Here is a 16,453-nt window from a genome sequence, read left to right on the forward strand (position 1 = left end):
AAAAAAAAAAAAAAAAAAAAAAAAAGAAAAGAAAAAGAAAAAGAAAGAAATATAGGTAACTATCATTACACTGGGACCATTTTCAAGTCAGTATCGTGTAATCAAAAAAAATGTTTGTGGCTACTGTGCTTAGGGAGACACCCCTACCCCACTATGAAGATGCCTCAGGCTTTCACCTTCTCAGGACCAGGGCTCTGATCATGGCGAAGACAGAAACTCACCCCAGTGTTAGGGTCCAGACTCTTTTGTGAGGGCGTGGCTGACTTCTCTCCCTGCACTTGATGCTGAGGCTCTTCCTCTTCCTCCTCTTCTTCTTCCTCCTCTTCCTCATCTTCCTCCTCCTCCTCTTCTGCTTCCTCTTCTTCCTCTTCTCCTTCCTCTTCATCCTCATCCTCATCATCACTGCAGAAAGAGCTGGCTGAAGCAGATCCTCTCTACCCAGCAGCCCAGGCTGACTCCAAGACCTGGCTCTATCAGCCCAGAGACCTCACCTCAGCCAGGTGGGAGGGAGCCTAGAGGGGGTGGGAGCACCTGCTCCTAGGACAGGAGCAGGTGGATCACCAAGGAAATCCATGCTACGGACACAAAAGAATCAGATCTTGTCCCTGTCCTCAAGGAGCCCCAGGGGAGACAAGAAACAAAGACATTTGTTTTTGTTTCTGTCATACCCAGAGCCCAGGGCTTGGCAGGAACATTTCCCAGGTTGAAATGCCAGGGCAGGGGCGCCTACATCCACATGACCTCAGGAACTTACAGGTATGAGGGAGGAAGAAGAGTAGGGGTGTCCTTGCCCCACAGGAAGGCTAGTCCATTTCCCAGGGACCGTCGGAACTGTGAGGTTCAGGCCACCTCCAAGTCCCCAATTCCCAGCCTCAGCTCAGGGCCTAGCACCGAGGAGACACAACTGAGTATCTGACCCACAAACGAGGCTGACTTGGGGATGAGAGGGGCACAGAGAGCCAGGTGCTGATGGCCCAACCGGACTTGGATCCAGAGGCAGCAGCAGCTCCCCCACCGCGCCTTCGCCTCCAGGTGGACTCCCCAGGCCTCAGAATCTCTTCCTTTCTAGAGTCAGCGTCTTTTTTTTTAATTATTAATTTTTTTTTTTTTTTTTTTTTTTTTAAGACAGGGTTTCACCATGTTGGTCAGGCTGGTCTTGAACTCCCGACCTCAGGTGATCCACCTGCCTTGGCCTCCAAAGTTCTTGGATTACAGGCGTGAGCCACCACACCCGGCCTGAGTCAGCGTCTTAAGAACAATCCTGAACGCAGCCCCTTCTGGCAGCCCCCACCTCCCACTCCCATCACTGCCCAGGCCCCACCATATCAGGATGAGATCTGGCCTCACCCCTTCAGAGGCCTCCCGATTCCCCCCGCTCTAGAGGGTGGCTTCGCTCAGCCCGTATGAGCTCCTCTGTTGAATGGACAACTCATTTTATCTCTTCCCCATGAGCCAGAAACCCTGACTGTCCTACCCTTACAGACTTGATGCCTAGTGTATGACCTGGTACATAATAGGAGTGCAACCGACATTTCTGAATAAATACAAGTAGAAACAAATAAAGGGGCCAGGCATGGTGGTGGTCGCCTATAATCCCAGCTACTTGGGAAGCTGAGGCAGTAGAATCGCTTGAACCTGGGAGATGGAGGTTGCAGTGAGCAGAAATTGTGCCACTGCATTCCAGCCTGGGCAACAGGGCAAGACTCCATCTCAAGAAAAAAAAAAGAAACAAAGGAATGGCCTAACCCTGACCTCTGGGGCCGCCCACCCTAGTTCCCTACCTGAGGGATGCCAGCACCTTGGCCATGTTGAAGCCGTCCAGCACCTCCTGTAGCTGCTCACAGCCTTCTTCGCCCAGGGTGTTGCCTGCTCAAGGGGAGGGGAGACCAGTCAGCCCGGGGTACCAGGGCCAGCCTGCCAGACCTGTGCAGAGGACTCCCCCATCCGACTACCGTTCAGGTCCAGCTTCTCCAACTCAGCTTTGTCTGAAATGGCCTCGGCAACAGCCAGGGCAGCGTCCCTCTTGATTTCACAGAACGACAAGTTCAGCTCCTGAAAATAAAAGGAAGGGTTAGAGGCAGGCAGAAACCTGGGCCAGGACACCAAGTCCCACTCTAAGCCTCAGTTTCCCCAAGTGAGGATACGGCATACTCTGTCCTCCAGTGCTGTTTCCCAAGGCATTGGGCAAAGTGGGCAGAAGAATGACCCTGCAGCCAATAATGTGTCACACAGAGTGTGTTTATTCAACTATACCACAGTGATGCACACCACTCCCTGCCCACATTATAAATGAAAAACCATGGCTCAGAGGGGTGTGGAACTCACACAGCATCACAGGGCCTGAAGTGGAGGAGCTGGGATATGGACGCAGGCCCACCTACCTTCAGACCAGACTCCTGCACCCCCAGTCACCCCACCACCCACAGACCCCAGGAGGACGTCAGGGTCCAGGTTGGCACCTTCAGCTTGGGCAGGCCGCCACGGATGGCATCTGCAATGGCAACGGCACCCTTGGAGCGCACCAGGCAGTCCCCAAAATTGATCACCTCTACCTGCCGCAAGGTCTTCAAGGTCTGCAAGGGGGAAGCAAGGGTCCAGAGTGAGGGTGCAGGCCACACCCCAGCCCTCAGAAAGCACCATGGGGGCCCCATACAGTCACATCCCACACCAGCCACCACACACTGTCCTCCTCCCCAAGTCACCAGCTTTGCCGTCTTCTTGTTGGCCTCTGGGTCCCCAGCTAAAACCCCTTGACCCCACTCCCCATGTTACGGCCACAACTCTTCCTGAGGCCACTCGAGCAACGCTCCTGCCCAAGTCTCCGGGCCTTCCACACATAAGCTAATCCCTCTGCCTGAAACATCCACCTCCCACCTTCTGTCCAAAGACCACTCGTACTATACAACTTAGCCAAAATGTGATCTCTTCCAGGAAGCCTGCCCTAAGTCTGATTTGAACTTCCTTCTGACGTGTTCCCCAACACCTACACGCATCTCTGCTAACACATAAGCAGCCAGACTAGCCTTCTGTGGGGCCACAGGGCCCTGGCAGACAAGTAGCCACTGCATTCAGAACGCGGCACTGTCTCTGCCAGCACCTTCCTTCCCTCCTTGAGCTAGGGTCTCCTTGAAGGTGGGGTCTTTGGCTCAACCCTGTGCAGCTTGCACTTGCTTGGTACAAAGCCAAGCACTAAATGGGGGCTCAAAAAACAGCTGCTGGGTCAGGCACAGTGGCTACTCAGAAGGCTGAGGTGGGAGGATCACTTGAGCCCAGAGTTCAAGACCAGCCTGGCCAACAGTAAAACTCCATCTCAGAAAGTGGTAATAAAGAACAAAACAAACAATAGCTGCCGAACAAATCAACCAGGAGAACGGAGGTGGGAAGCAGCCTGCTCCTGTGCAGGCTGAGAACAAAACCGGCGCCAGCCACCGGGGGCCTCAGAGGCAGCAAAGGAGGAAGGCGGCACGAACACTCAGAGCTGCATGGGTTACTTGTGACCAGCAACCCTGTTCAGGACATGTTCAAAGAGCTGGACCCATGGGGCATACACCCAGGGGACAGAGCAGTCCGTGCTACACGGCCCCAGCTTCCCTGGAAAGGCAGCAGCAGCCTCTGTCTGGCAAGGCCCAGCTGGGCTCTGCCACACTTCCCTCACCTCGGCCATGGCCACAGCGCCCTTCTCAGTGAAGGTGTTGTCGTTCAGGTTGATGACCCGCAGCAGAGGGTTGACGGCGAAAGCCTGGGCCAGGGCAGTGACACCAGGGTGGTTGATCCCATTCTGTGGCATGTGGACCTCCTCCAGGGTCCCAATGACCTGTGAAGAGGAGGCAGAGCGTGGAGGGGGCCCCAAGTGCCAGGTGACATCCAGCAGGCAAGGAGAGCAATTCTGCACAGCAGGCACAGGAATAGGCTGCCACCAGCCTGGGGCAGGGGCTCGTCTGTGGGATTCTGGGGCATGGCTGCATCTGACTTTCCTCAACCTCCTGAGGGAGGCCTACTACCTGGGATAGGATCCCCACCAAAGAAAAGACTAGGGATCAAACAGGTACAGTGACTTGCCCAGGGTCACACAGCTCTAGATCCAGCGGGTTGATTTCTTGTTTTCACTCTGGGGTCCTCTGCACAGCAGGGACCCTGGTTCTGGTAGGCAGGCACTCATGGCCCTTCTCGGGATGACACAGCTCCATGTGACCTTTTTTTCTTGGGGCCCTCTTACCCTACCCACCTACACAACATAACGCCTTCGACATGCCGTGTCCTCTGGGGATGGGAGGGTCTTCCCTGGCCCATGCAGCCCTATCTCATCCTGGCCTTTTGATACACATTCTCTCCACCTGGAACACTCTATCTCCTTATTTGTCAGCATTTTTTCTTACTTTTTTTGAGACGGAGTCTCACTCTTGTCACCCAGACTGGAGTGCAGTGGCACGATCTCAGCTCACCACAACCTCTGCCCTCCAGGTTCAAGTGATTCTCCTGCCTCAGCCTCCTGAGTAGCTGGGATTACAGGCACACACCACCACACCTGACTAGTTTTGTATTTTTACTAGAGATGGGGTTTCACCGTGTTGGTCAGGCTGGTCTTGAATTCCTGACCTCAGGTGATCCAGCTTCCTCGGCCTCCCAAAGTGCTGGAATTATAGGCAAGAGCCGCCATGCCTGGCCAGTCAGCATTTTCTTTCTTTCTTTCTTTTTTTTTTTTTTTTTTTTTTTTTGCAACTGTGTATTTCAGGAAAGCATTTGCTTGACTGGTTAACTCACAGGCATTCTGTGGCTCTTGTTTTGGTCACCTTCTCCCCCAGGAAGGCTTCCTGGATTCCTCCAGCCAGGGTCCAGTGCTTTTCCTCTGTGCCTCCGCAGCACCTGTTCCCTCTTCTGTCACAGTGGTCCTCACCCTGCCTACATTCAAAGTGTATATTCCTGTCTGCACCCCATTGTCCCCTCAGCTTTGGAGGAGAGGGCCATGTCCGAGTCTCCACTATGACCCAGGACTGAAGACAGACCTGGCATAACTGTGCCAAGGCACCTTCTGCTGTCCTCCAGTGCTCACTGCAGCATGGGGTAAGCAGGGGAGCAGGTGGTTCACAAATACAGGAAGACCAACTGAGGCACATTCCAGGTCAGACCTTCTGAATATTTTCTGTGCTATGAACCTTTCAGGCAGTCTGGTGAGACCCCTGGGTCCACTCCTCAAAAAATGGTTTTTTTTTTTTTTTAGTTTTAAGGAAAATTATACAGAACTACAAAGGAAATCAACTCAATAGGAACAGTTATTAAAACATTTAGGAAAAAACTCCAAATGCATGCTGCAGTAATATACGAACTTCTTGTTAATGCACTAAATAACAAGATCTAGGGGTGGGTCCACTATTACTGCAATTTTGATGTAGTGAGAAATATTTTTTTTTTTTTTTTTTTTGAGACGGCGTTTCGCTCTTGTTACCCAGGCTGGAGAGCAATGGCGCGCGATCTTGGCTCACCGCAACCTCCGCCTCCTGGGTTCAGGCAATTCTCCTGCCTCAGCCTCCTGAGTAGCTGGGATTACAGGCACGTGCCACCATGCCCCGCTAATTTTTTGTATGTTTAGTAGAGACAGGGTTTCACCATGTTGACCAGGATGGTCTCGATCTCTTGACCTCATGATCCACCTGCCTCGGCCTCCCAAAGTGCTGGGATTACAGGCTTGAGCCACCGCACCCGGCCGAGGAATATTTCTATATATCAGCAAAAACTTAACTTGAGATGAAATATCTGTGATTTCCACTAGGGACAGAGTCACAAGATTTTCTTTTTATTTATTTAAAAAATTATTTGGCCAGGTGCGGTGGCTCACACCTGTAACCCCAGCACTTTGGGAGGCCGAGGAGGATGGATCACAAGGTCAAGAGATCGAGACCATCCTGGCCAACATGGTGAAACCCTGTCTCTACTAAAAATACAAAAAATTAGCCGGATGTGGTGGCACATGCCTGTAATCCCAGCTACTTGGGAGGCTGAGACGCTTGAACCCAGGAGGTCGAGGTTGTGGTGAGCCGAGAATGCGCCATTGCATTCCAGTCTGGGCAACAAGAATGAAACGCCGTCTCAAGAAAAAAAAAAAAAAAAAAAAAATTTAGGCTGGGTACAGTGGCTCATGCCTGTAATTCCAGCACTTCAGGAGGCCAAGGCGGGTGGATGACCTGAGATCAGAAGTTTGAGACCAGCCTGGCTAACACAGTGAAACTGTGTCTCTACTAAAATACAAAAAATAGTTAGGTGGGCATGGTGGCGTGCGCCTGTTGTCCCAGCTAATCAAGAGGCTGAGGTGGGAGGATCACGTGAGCCTGGGAAGCTGAAGCTGCAGTGGGCTGAGACTGCACTCCAGCCTGGGCAACAAAGTGAGGCCCTGTCTCAATAAAAAAAATTTTTTTTAAATTCAAGGGCCACATGGGCTCATGCATTATGTGGGTAGTCACAAGCCTTTCTAATGCTGTGACATTTATTGTGTACATTCATAATCAAAGGCCATACTACACATTTTAGCTACACTAGGAATAAATAATGATGCTATTTTTTTCTCATCCATGTTCACAGACCCCTGAATTCTATCCACAGACTGGAGGAGATTAAGAACCCCCATTCTGCCGGGCACGGTGGCTCAAGCCTGTAATCCCAGCACTTTGGGAGGTAGAGGCGGGTGGATCACGAGGTCAAGAGATCGAGACCATTCTGGTCAACATGGTGAAACCCCGTCTCTACTAAAAATACAAAACATTAGCTGGGCATGGTGGTGCGTGCCTGTAATCCCAGCTACTCAGGAGGTCGAGGCAGGAGAATTGCCTGAACCCAGGAGGCGGAGGTTGCGGTGAGCCGAGATCGCGCCATTGCACTCCAGCCTGGGTAACAAGAGTGAAACTCCGTCTCAAAAAAAAAAAAAAAAAGAAAAAAAAAAAAAAAGAACCCCCATTCTGGCTGGGTGCAGTGGCTCATGCCTGTAATCCTAGCATTTTGGGAGGCCGAGGCCAGCGGATCACAAGGTCAGGAGATTGAGGCCATGATTGAGACCATCCTGGCTAACATGGTCAAACCCCGTCTCTGACAAAAATACAAAAAATTGGCCGGGCACAGTGGCTCACGCCTGTAATCCCAGCACTTTGGGAGGCTGAGGCAGATGTACCACTTGAGGTCGGGAGTTCAAGACCAGTTTGACCAACATGGAGAAATCCCGTCTCTACTACTAACAATACAAAATTATCTGGGCATGGTGGCGCGTGCCTGTAATCCCAGCTACTCAGGAGGCTGAGGCAGGAGAATTGCCTGAACCCAGGAGGCGGAGGTTGTGGTGAGCCGAGATCGCGCCATTGCACTCCAGCCTAGGCAAGAAGAGTGAAACTCTGTCTCAAAAAAAAAAAAACAAAATAAAACATACAAAAAGTTAGCTGGGTGTGGTGGTACGTGCCTGTAGTCCCAGCTACTTGGAAGGCTGAGGCAGGAGAATCACTTGAGCCAGGGAAGCAGAGGTTGCAGTGAGCTGAGATTGTGCTACTGCACTCCAGCCTGGGTGACGGAGCAATACTCCATCTAAAAAAACGACCCATTTTAAGCCCACCAGAGGACACCTTATGAAGGCTCAGCACAACCACAGCAACCCTCCGATTCCCAGTGCACAGAGGACAGCAAGCTGAGGGCAGGGAGGGATCCAAGGATGGCAGTGAGGCCCCTCCAGCTCTTGAGGAGGCAGCAGGAGCTCCCCTGCAGCCAGGGGTGCAGGGAGACATAAGGCAGATCTCTGTGCTGTCCACTTGGCACTAAAGTAGGCAAGGAGTGTCTACAGACAAACTGTTGGCAGGCAGGACAGGGTGCCCATCCGGCCCAGTATGAGCAATGCTCCTAGGATACTGTTTGTTGAAAAAACATTTAAATTCAGAGAAGAGTGGCTGGGCACAGTGGCTCACACCTATAATCCCAGCACTTTGGGAAGCCCAGGCGGGAAGACCACTTGAGGTCAGGAGTTCGAGACCACCTGTCCAACATGGTAAAACCCTGTCTCTAACAAAAATACAAAAATTAGGCCAGGTGCAGTGGCTCATACCTGTAATCCCAGCACTTTGGGAGGCCAAGGTGGGTGGATAACGAGGTCAGGAGATCAAGATTATCCTGGCCAACACAGTGAAACCCCAATTCTACTAAAATACAAAAAACTAGCCAGGCATGGTAGCCCGCGCCTATAGTCCCAGCTACTTGGGAGGCTGAGGCAGGAGAATATCTTGAACCCAGGAAGCAGAGGTTGCAGTGAGCTGAAATCACGCCACTGCACCCCAGCCTGGTGACAGAGCCAAACTCCATCTCAAAAAAACAAAACCAAAAATTAGCCGGGTGTGGTGATGGGTGCCTGTAATTCTATAATTACAGCTACTTGGGAGGCTAAAGCAGAACTGCTTGAACCTGGGAGTCAGACGTTGCAGTGAGCCAAGATTGTGCCACTACACTTCAGCATGGGTGATATACTGAGACTCTGTCCCAGAAAAACAAAAAAGAAAAGAGGGAGACAGACCCCAAAGTTTTCAGTCCTGTTATGGGCAAGTGTGACCTTCTCCTGGCACTCATGGTCGGAGACTCAACAATGTCCTAGGAAGATGGGGAGATGAGGAGAAGGGGAGACGAGGAGAGTGGAAGAGGAGCGGAGACAAGGTCACTCAAGAGCACCTCCTCTGGCACCTAAGCCCTGTGGCTGCCCCTGCCTGTCTCCCTGTCTTGGGCAGTCTAGTATGTTCCTTCTCCGTGCCCCACACCAGGGGCTGGGAGCACTCATCACTCATGCCATCTCGCTCCACCACTTTTTTTTTTTTTTCCCCGAGACAGTTTTGCTCTGTTGCCAGGCTGGAATGCAGTGGCAAGGTCTCGGCTCACCACAACCTCTGACTCCCTGATTCGAGCCATTCTCCTGCCTCAGCCACCTGAGTAGCAGAGATTACAGGCACGAGCCACCATGCCCAGCTAATTTTTGTATTTTTGTTTTGTTTTGAGACAGAGTCTTGCTCTGTCACCCAGGCTGGAATGCAGTGGCGCAATCTTGGCTCACTGCAACCTCCACCTCCTGGGTTCAAGCAATTTTCCTGCCTCTGCCTTCCAAGTAGCTAGAACTACAGGCACCCACCATCATGCCTGGCTAATTTTTGTATTTTTAGTAGAGACGGGGTTTCACCATGTTGGCCAGGATGGTCTTGATCTCTTGACTTTGTGATCTGCCTGCCTTGGCCTCCTGAAGTATTGGGATGGCAGGTGTCAGCTACTGCGCCTGGCATCTCACTCCGCCAAATCTGGGCCTAGCAGATGACACTCCCTGGTCAGAGTGGCCTGAAGTCTCACAGGGGGCTGCTGCTGGCTCACCTTTGGGAGCAGTCACACACCTTTCCAGAACTGCAAGACGAATCCTGGCCCATTTTCAAATGGGCTAACAGGCTTGAAGAGGGCATGTGATGCCCCAGGTCTCTCGGCTGAGTGCCTGCCCTGGGATTCACACCCAGGACTATCAGCTTACTGTGCCGAGTGCACGTCAGGGCTGCAGGGGCAGGATGGACAGAAACCACTCACCCTAAAAGCTTCCGCCAAAGCAGTGGCGCCATCATTCTCCAAACGGTTTCTGCCAGCTACAAAGACCTTCAGGGCCAGAGGCTTGCCTTGGGCACTGGATTTCCGGTGACACTCGGTCAGAGCTGCAGCCAGGATCTGTGGGAAAAGGCAAGGGGCCCAGGCCGTGGGCAAGAGCCCTAGCGGGGTGGCCACTGCTGCTCAACTGCTCTTCCACATCCCAGGCATTCAGGCAAAGCACTGAAAAACAGAGACTGACTGATGGGAATCAGAGCCCATGGTCAATGAGACATAAAAGAATCATGAGTGAGTGTACCAGGAGAGAAGTGATGTTTGCAGAACACCTGATGTTTGCAGAGCACCTGCTAGGGCCTGGGCACCCTCAGCAAGGTATTTGCATACTTTCTCACTTCAACCTCGACACCAGCCTGGGAGACAGGCAGGACTGGTCATACTTTGTAGATGAGGAAGCTGAGGCTCTGAGAGGTGAGTGAATCGGCCAAGGTCACCCGGCAAATACTCAGCAAAGCTGCACGTGGTGGGTATGTTGGCCTAACTCCTGGCATGAGACTGCACACAGCTGTCCTTGAGGAACAGAAGGGCCAGCATCTGCCTGACTTCATGCTGGCGATGCTGGATCATGCACACACTCAAGGTAGAGATATCAAACTTCTGCCATAGGCCAGCCTCTCAGGAAAATACTCAGCAGCAGCAGCTGACTGCTAGGTCACCCCCATTCTCCCCGATTCCCTGGAAGCCATGTGGGGAGGGCCTTAGCTCCTGCGGGAGTCCAACTTGGGTCTGGATAGTTCCCAAGCATTGGGCCACACCTCTTACCCTGCCAACTCCTCTGGGCCCTCCTATTCTCATGGTGCATGGTGCAGAGACTGCACTAAACACATACTACCCAGAAGGAAAAGATTCCAAAGGACCTACAGGCCTTGGTTAGACACCCAGACCATGGTGTCTGAGCTCCCAAGAAGCAAAGATCAGCAAGGCCAGGACCCAGAGACCTAATCAAATCAGTGGTCAGGGAGGCTCAGAGAACCATCTGTCAAACTCTAGGGTGAGTCTGCCTGCCTGTGGGGCCCTCTGGCCCTGGGATTCAAAACTCATTCCCCAACTCATCCCACTGCAAGTACAGGACAGGCTAGACAAGCTCTGGCCAGTAGGAAAGTCCCCTGACTATCAGTTTCTAGGCACTGCTGGATGGGAGAAGGGAAGTAATGGAAGGAAAACCGAAGCATTTGGCTGGAGTCTCCGGCTCTCCCAGCATATCCTACTCATTCTAGGTTGGGCTGCACCTGCTTTCTGTGCTGATGTAAACATTTTTAGATTTTTTTTTTTTTTTTTTTTGAGACGGAGTTTTGCTCTTGTTGCCCAGGCTGGAGTGCAGTGGCGCCATCTCGGCTCACCACAACCTCTGCCTTGCGGGTTCAAGCAATTCTCCTGCCTCAGCCTCCCGAGTAGCTGGGACTACAGGTGCCCACCACCATGCCCAGCTAATTTTTGTATTTTTAGTAGAGATGGGATTTTACCATGTTGGCCAGGCTGGTCTCAAACTCCTGACCTCAGGTGATCCACCTGCCTTGGCCTCCCAAAGTGCTGGGATTACAGGCGTGAGCCACTGCACTTGGCCCATTTTTATATCTTAACACAGGGACAGCTTATTGCCCAAGTGGACTTTGGGGAGGGCTGGCTAAGGCAGGCACAGAGCCTGCCCCTACTCACCCTTACATCAGGCAGAGGGCCACAGGCACCCTCTGCAGGGTAGGCCACTCTAGCTCCTCAGCCTGGGCTCCATGGGCCTCACAGCACTGGCTATGTGATCCACCCCACCCCACCTCTCTAAGCCTATGCTGATCATGTGGAAAAATGGGGATGGCACCACCCCCCTTTCAGTGGGGATGGGAAAGTTAAGGTACTGCATATTCAAATAAGATGTCCCCAACTGCTGTTAGTTCCATGTCCCCAGCCCTATCCTCCCTTTGGTCAGAAGTGTTTGTAGGGGTTGCAGCCTGGCACTCAGTGTTCTCCAACCCTGGGTCTAAAGGCATCAGGATGGAGCTGAAGAGAACAGGGCAGGCCACTCTCGATGCAGGTTCTGGGAAGAAAGACGCTCCACCCTACACTGACCAGCCCAACTTGAAGCTCTAAACTGACCCTGCCTGGGGACAGCCCCCGGGCAAGGCCCTGTCCAGGAATAAAGGTGAGCTGTGACTCTTCCTCCATGAGCAGACACTCTTTTCAGGCTTCTTCCTCAACCTGTGTGCCCGGCTCTGCCAGCTGCTCTGAGGGTACAGTGAGTGTAGGGATGCTCCAAGACCTGACTTTTGCAGAACCAGCAGGTATGCAGCAGCACTCTCTCTGCATTGCCAAGCCAACCCAAGAAGTTGGGATGGTTGCTTGGCAACCCACTCTCATGGACACCTCTACCCTCTGGCTGTAGGCTGCTGCCTTTGAGGCATTTCTCGTTTGAAAACAGCTGACCATCCCAGATGGTGGTGGCCAAGGGCCAGGGCACATAGGTCAGATGGATGTGGATGGAGCAGGGGACTCTGCTGGGAGGGCGCCGCCATACCCACCTTGCCGCCACCAATGCCCATGCCACAGTTGTTGAGCTTGAGTTCATGCAAGGTGAAACAGGCTGAGCTCTTGAGCAGGGCTTCGAAGCCTTGTACGCCGTCGGGCCCGAATGCGTTGTCACTTAAGTCCAGTTCCACCAGCTGGGCCCCAGCTGTGATGAGTCCTTCCCCTAGTGAGATCTGGGCACAGAGGAAGCTCGTGTCAGTTTCATAGACACTCAGCAGGTGCTGCTTCTGTGTCAGGCCCAGCTCTGCCTTCTGAGGACACCCCGGCTAATAAAGAACTGGCATAGACACGAACCATTTCGGTATTCTCAAGACTAGAAACCCTGCAAAGGGCTCCTAACAGATGGAGACTGGGGCGTGTGTATGCATGGGATGGCCTGGGAAAGCTCTTTCTAAGAAGTGGCATTTGAGCTTAGTCTGGAGAGAATCAGCTAGTCAACATGAAAAGATTCCAGGCAGCTGCAAAAACAGGAGCAGAGACATAGGCATGAAGCAGCAGGCTGTGAACCTGGGGGCAAGCTGTGGGAGGGCTTTAGAAGAGGCCATGGCGTGGGCTTTGGATGGAAGGGAAGTGAGGGGTCAGATCAGGCAAGAGTCTTGAATGCCAGGCCAAGGACTGTGAACCTCAGCCTGCGAGCACTAGGTTTTGAAGTGGCTGAGGGATGTGGAAGAAACTTCCCCGGATCTGAGGAGAGCACATGGACAGGTGGGGGGCTGGAGTGCCCACCCAGGAGTGTGAGGCAGTGACACTGGCAACAGACAGGGGACCTGCTGGCCGGTGTGACAAGTGCAGGAGAGGAGCTGCCTGTTCATGAAGCAGGGGACATGCAGGAGCTGGTGGTTCCCTGGATGTACAGGAAGAGGGAGGAAGGAACCACAAATGCCTCCAGGGTTTCTGATGTTGACTGGCAGATGGAGGTGGCCATCTCCAAGCCACGGCCAGGGACCAGCTTTGGCAGGTGGATTCGGAGCTCTCCTGGAAACCTCTTGGGCTGGGGAGAGCTACACTCCTAAGCCCCCAGGAGAAATGGTCAGAGGAGAGGAGGCCCTGCCAGAGACTTGGGGCAGAAATGGGGCTGGGCAGGTGGTCCATGGCGGCAGGAATAAGGAAGGGAGACTCTCTGCCCTCGCCCTGGCCACAGGCATGGAAGCTGAGGCAGTTTCTACCGTCCTCCCACCACTCAGCAAGCAAAAGGCAGCGAGTCCGCTGGTTGCCTGGCACACAGAAGTCCTAGCCCCTGGCCATCTGGCCCCAACTGACCTCCAGCCCTGAAGAGGCAGAGCTGCTCAAATACCCTGTGCCTACTCTACTTCGTGCCATCTTCTGACCCCACATTCTCTTATCCCCCTCTTAAGATTTGTTTTTATCACTGGGAACATAGAGCTAAGAAGACTTTCTTTCCTCATTCCTGTAAGGTCAAGTAAAAGAAAACAAAAACCAAATAGATACCTTCTGAAAGCTCAGGAAAATTAAATGCTAAAATTTAGGTAAAACCTGCACAACGAGAATTCCACAGTGAGTATGCAAAATGGAGTTTTCTTCACCATCTTTTCTGACTTGAAATTCTTTTTTTTTTTTTCTTTTGAGACAGTCTCTCTCTCTCTGTCTCACCTAGGCTGGAGTGCAGTGGCATGATCTCAGCTGACTGCAACCTCTGCCTCTCAGGTTCGAGTGATTCTTCTGCCTCAGCCTCCAGAGTAGATGGGATTACAGGCACCCACCATCATGTCCAGCTAATTTTTGTACTTTTGTAGAGATGGAATTTCACCATGTTAGCCAGGCTGGTCTTGGGGTCCTGACCTTACGTGATCTGCCTGCCTCGGCCTCCCAGAGTGCTAGGCTTACAGGCGTGCATGGCCACCACGCCTGGCCTGACTTAAAATTCTTTAACATACAATCACTAAAATGAATTTGTTTTCTCCTTGAGACAGAGTCTTACTCTGGCACCCAGGGTGGAGTATAGTGGGATGACCTTGGCTCACTGCAACCTCCGCCTCCTGTGTTCAAGCAATTCTCCTGCCTCAGCCTTCCAAGTAGCTGGGATTACAGGCATGCACTACCATGCCCAGCTAACTTTTTATTTTTAGTAAAGATGGGGTTTTGTCATGTTGGCCAGACTGGTCTCAAACTCCTGATCTCAAGTGATCCGCCAGCCTCAGCCACCCAAAGTGCTGGGATTACAGGCGTGAGCCACCTCACACATGCAGAAATGAATTTTCTTAACCTACATTCCAAATCCTGGCCTCACAAACCAGGTGCAGTGGCACACACCGATAATCCCAGCTGCTTGGGAGGCTGATGTGGGAGGACTATTTGAGCCCAGGAGCTCAAGACCATTCTGGCCAACATAGTGAGACCCTGTCTTTAAAAATAAAAGAAAAAAGGGCCAGGTGCAGTGGTTCATGTCTGTAATTCCAGCACTTTGGGAGGCTGAGGCGGGTGGATTACCTGAAGTCAGGAGTTCGAGACCAGCCTAGCCAACACTGGCAAAACCCCATATCTACTAAAAATACAAAATTAGCCAGGCGTGGTAGTGAATGCCTGTAATCCCAACTACTCGGGAGGCTGAGGCAGGAGAATCACTTGAACCTGGAAGGTTGAGGTTGCAGTGAGCTGAGATTGCACTCTAGCCTCAGCGACAGAGTGAGACTCTGTCTCAAAAATAAATAAATTAATTAATTAAATTAAATAAAAGGCCAGGCGCGACCAGGCTGAGGGCTTAGTAACATCAGCGTGCACACTCATCACTGACCAGAAACCTGCACCCTCAGGGCCTGCTGTGTGCAGCCTCATGCTAGGAGGACACACTGAGAGGCTGCTGACAGTGAGACCTGCCCTCTTCTCTTGCCCAGGGAAGCCTTCCTGTGTTCTGTGAGGCCCCTTTCTATTTCCTTCCATGCACACACACACATACACACACACACACACACAGTTCCGGGAAGACTGGGAACTTGACGCAAGCCGGTCTGAGCCCGGGAGGGAAGAAATGGGAAGCCAGCCATGATGGGCACAAACCAAAGCTGAGAGTGGCATGGAGAAAGGGAGGAGCCAGAGAAAGACTGGGACAGGCTTGTGGGCTATGTGCAGAGAAGTCACGAAGGAGCAGGACTGTGAGGTGCAGGGAGAGGGTGCCAGGAAAGCTGAGGCAACCGTGTTGGGGTGAAATCCACAGTGAGCCAAACAAACCTCACAGCTCAGGAGGACCCAGGAGTGTGTGGTCTCAGCTTTCCCGCCTCCCTGGAGTCCCCGCCCTCAGGTTTCCTCCCCTGCCAGCTCCTGTGTTCCCACCTGCCCCTCCTTTTGGGACACAGGCCGCATGCTGGGCTGGCTGGGCTTCCATTTCAGCAGCTCAATCACCCAATCACCCACAGGGCTTATCTTAGGCTCCAGAAAGAATAAGGTGTGAGAAAAGCCCTGGGAATTGCCAAAGAGGGCCCTGCGCCTTGAGGGGAAGCACAGCCTGTTCGCTTACCAGGGCTGGTGGGATCTCGGACCGCAGCCTCCCAGTGAACATGTCACTCCAGTGGCAGCGCTGTGGCAGAAAGAAGAGGAGTTAGCGGGAGGGAGACCCCTGGAGGCCTACAGTGAAGCCTCATCCTGGTGGACCTGAACTACCCCAGCATCGAAAGACTTAATTTGAGCTTCGTCTGTGAAAAGCGGGACCTATTCTGGCTGAAGCTGGTGGGACCTGTCTTCAAGTCAAGAGGCCTCCAAGGGTTATATGGGGCTCAGAAGTGTCAGGAATTGCATTGGAACCGAACCATTTTCTGAGTAAAAATAAAAAAGGAAAAACAAAAACAAAAAAAGAAGTGTCAGGAAAATCCCTGACTTGTACAACCCTCTAGGTGGATGTGTGACATGGTTATGGATGACAGAGAAACATGAATGTAAACAACACAGAATTCAATGTTGAGGGCTGGTGGTTCACAGCCAGTAATGCCAGCACTTTGGGAGGTCGAGGCGGGCAGATCACTTGAGGTCAGGAGTTCCAGATCAGCCTGGCCAACACGGCAAAACCCCAGCTCTACTAAAAATACAAAAATTGGCCAGATGTGGTAGCATACGTCTGTAATTCCAATTACTGGGGAGGCTGAGGCAGGAGAATCGCTGGAACCTGGAGAGGCAGAGGTTGCAATGAGCCAAGGTTGCACCACTGCAGTCCAGCCTGGGTGAGAGTAAGACTCTGTCTCAAAAAAAAAGAATTCAGTGTTGAGGAAGTAACTTTTTTTCAAGTGTCTTTTCAGCCCTTCAGACCATCTCTGAAGTTGGCCTTGGCGTGAGGCTGCTGGGT

At 52.3% G+C, this 16,453-nt stretch overlaps 1 protein-coding gene and 1 long non-coding RNA gene across 3 annotated transcripts in view; both read right to left on the bottom strand.

Moving 5' to 3' along the window:
• The window catches only part of RANGAP1 (Ran GTPase activating protein 1), a 44,591-nt gene that overhangs the window by 8,895 nt on the left and 19,243 nt on the right, over nucleotides 1–16,453 (bottom strand). Inside the window, exons 4-11 of one of the 2 annotated variants that reach the window (XM_032267218.1) lie at nucleotides 15,635–15,694; nucleotides 12,156–12,335; nucleotides 9,574–9,708; nucleotides 3,656–3,814; nucleotides 2,460–2,573; nucleotides 1,953–2,052; nucleotides 1,782–1,866; nucleotides 222–402 (exon numbers count right to left, since the gene is read on the bottom strand). In XM_032267218.1, coding sequence (XP_032123109.1) covers nucleotides 222–402; nucleotides 1,782–1,866; nucleotides 1,953–2,052; nucleotides 2,460–2,573; nucleotides 3,656–3,814; nucleotides 9,574–9,708; nucleotides 12,156–12,335; nucleotides 15,635–15,694 — 1,014 coding nt within the window. The remainder of the gene's footprint in view (nucleotides 1–221; nucleotides 403–1,781; nucleotides 1,867–1,952; nucleotides 2,053–2,459; nucleotides 2,574–3,655; nucleotides 3,815–9,573; nucleotides 9,709–12,155; nucleotides 12,336–15,634; nucleotides 15,695–16,453) is intronic. The other variant, XM_032267219.1, reaches the window with a different exon arrangement.
• LOC116542334 lies at nucleotides 6,393–7,009 on the bottom strand. Its single transcript, XR_004265170.1, has 2 exons — nucleotides 6,941–7,009; nucleotides 6,393–6,620 (listed from the first exon to the last, which is right to left on the bottom strand). It is a non-coding gene; the product is annotated as an uncharacterized LOC116542334 (long non-coding RNA).

Source organism: Sapajus apella, unplaced genomic scaffold (genome assembly GCF_009761245.1).
Source record: "Sapajus apella isolate SASKATOON/1434 unplaced genomic scaffold, GSC_monkey_1.0 scaffold166, whole genome shotgun sequence".
NCBI lineage: Eukaryota > Metazoa > Chordata > Mammalia > Primates > Cebidae > Sapajus > Sapajus apella.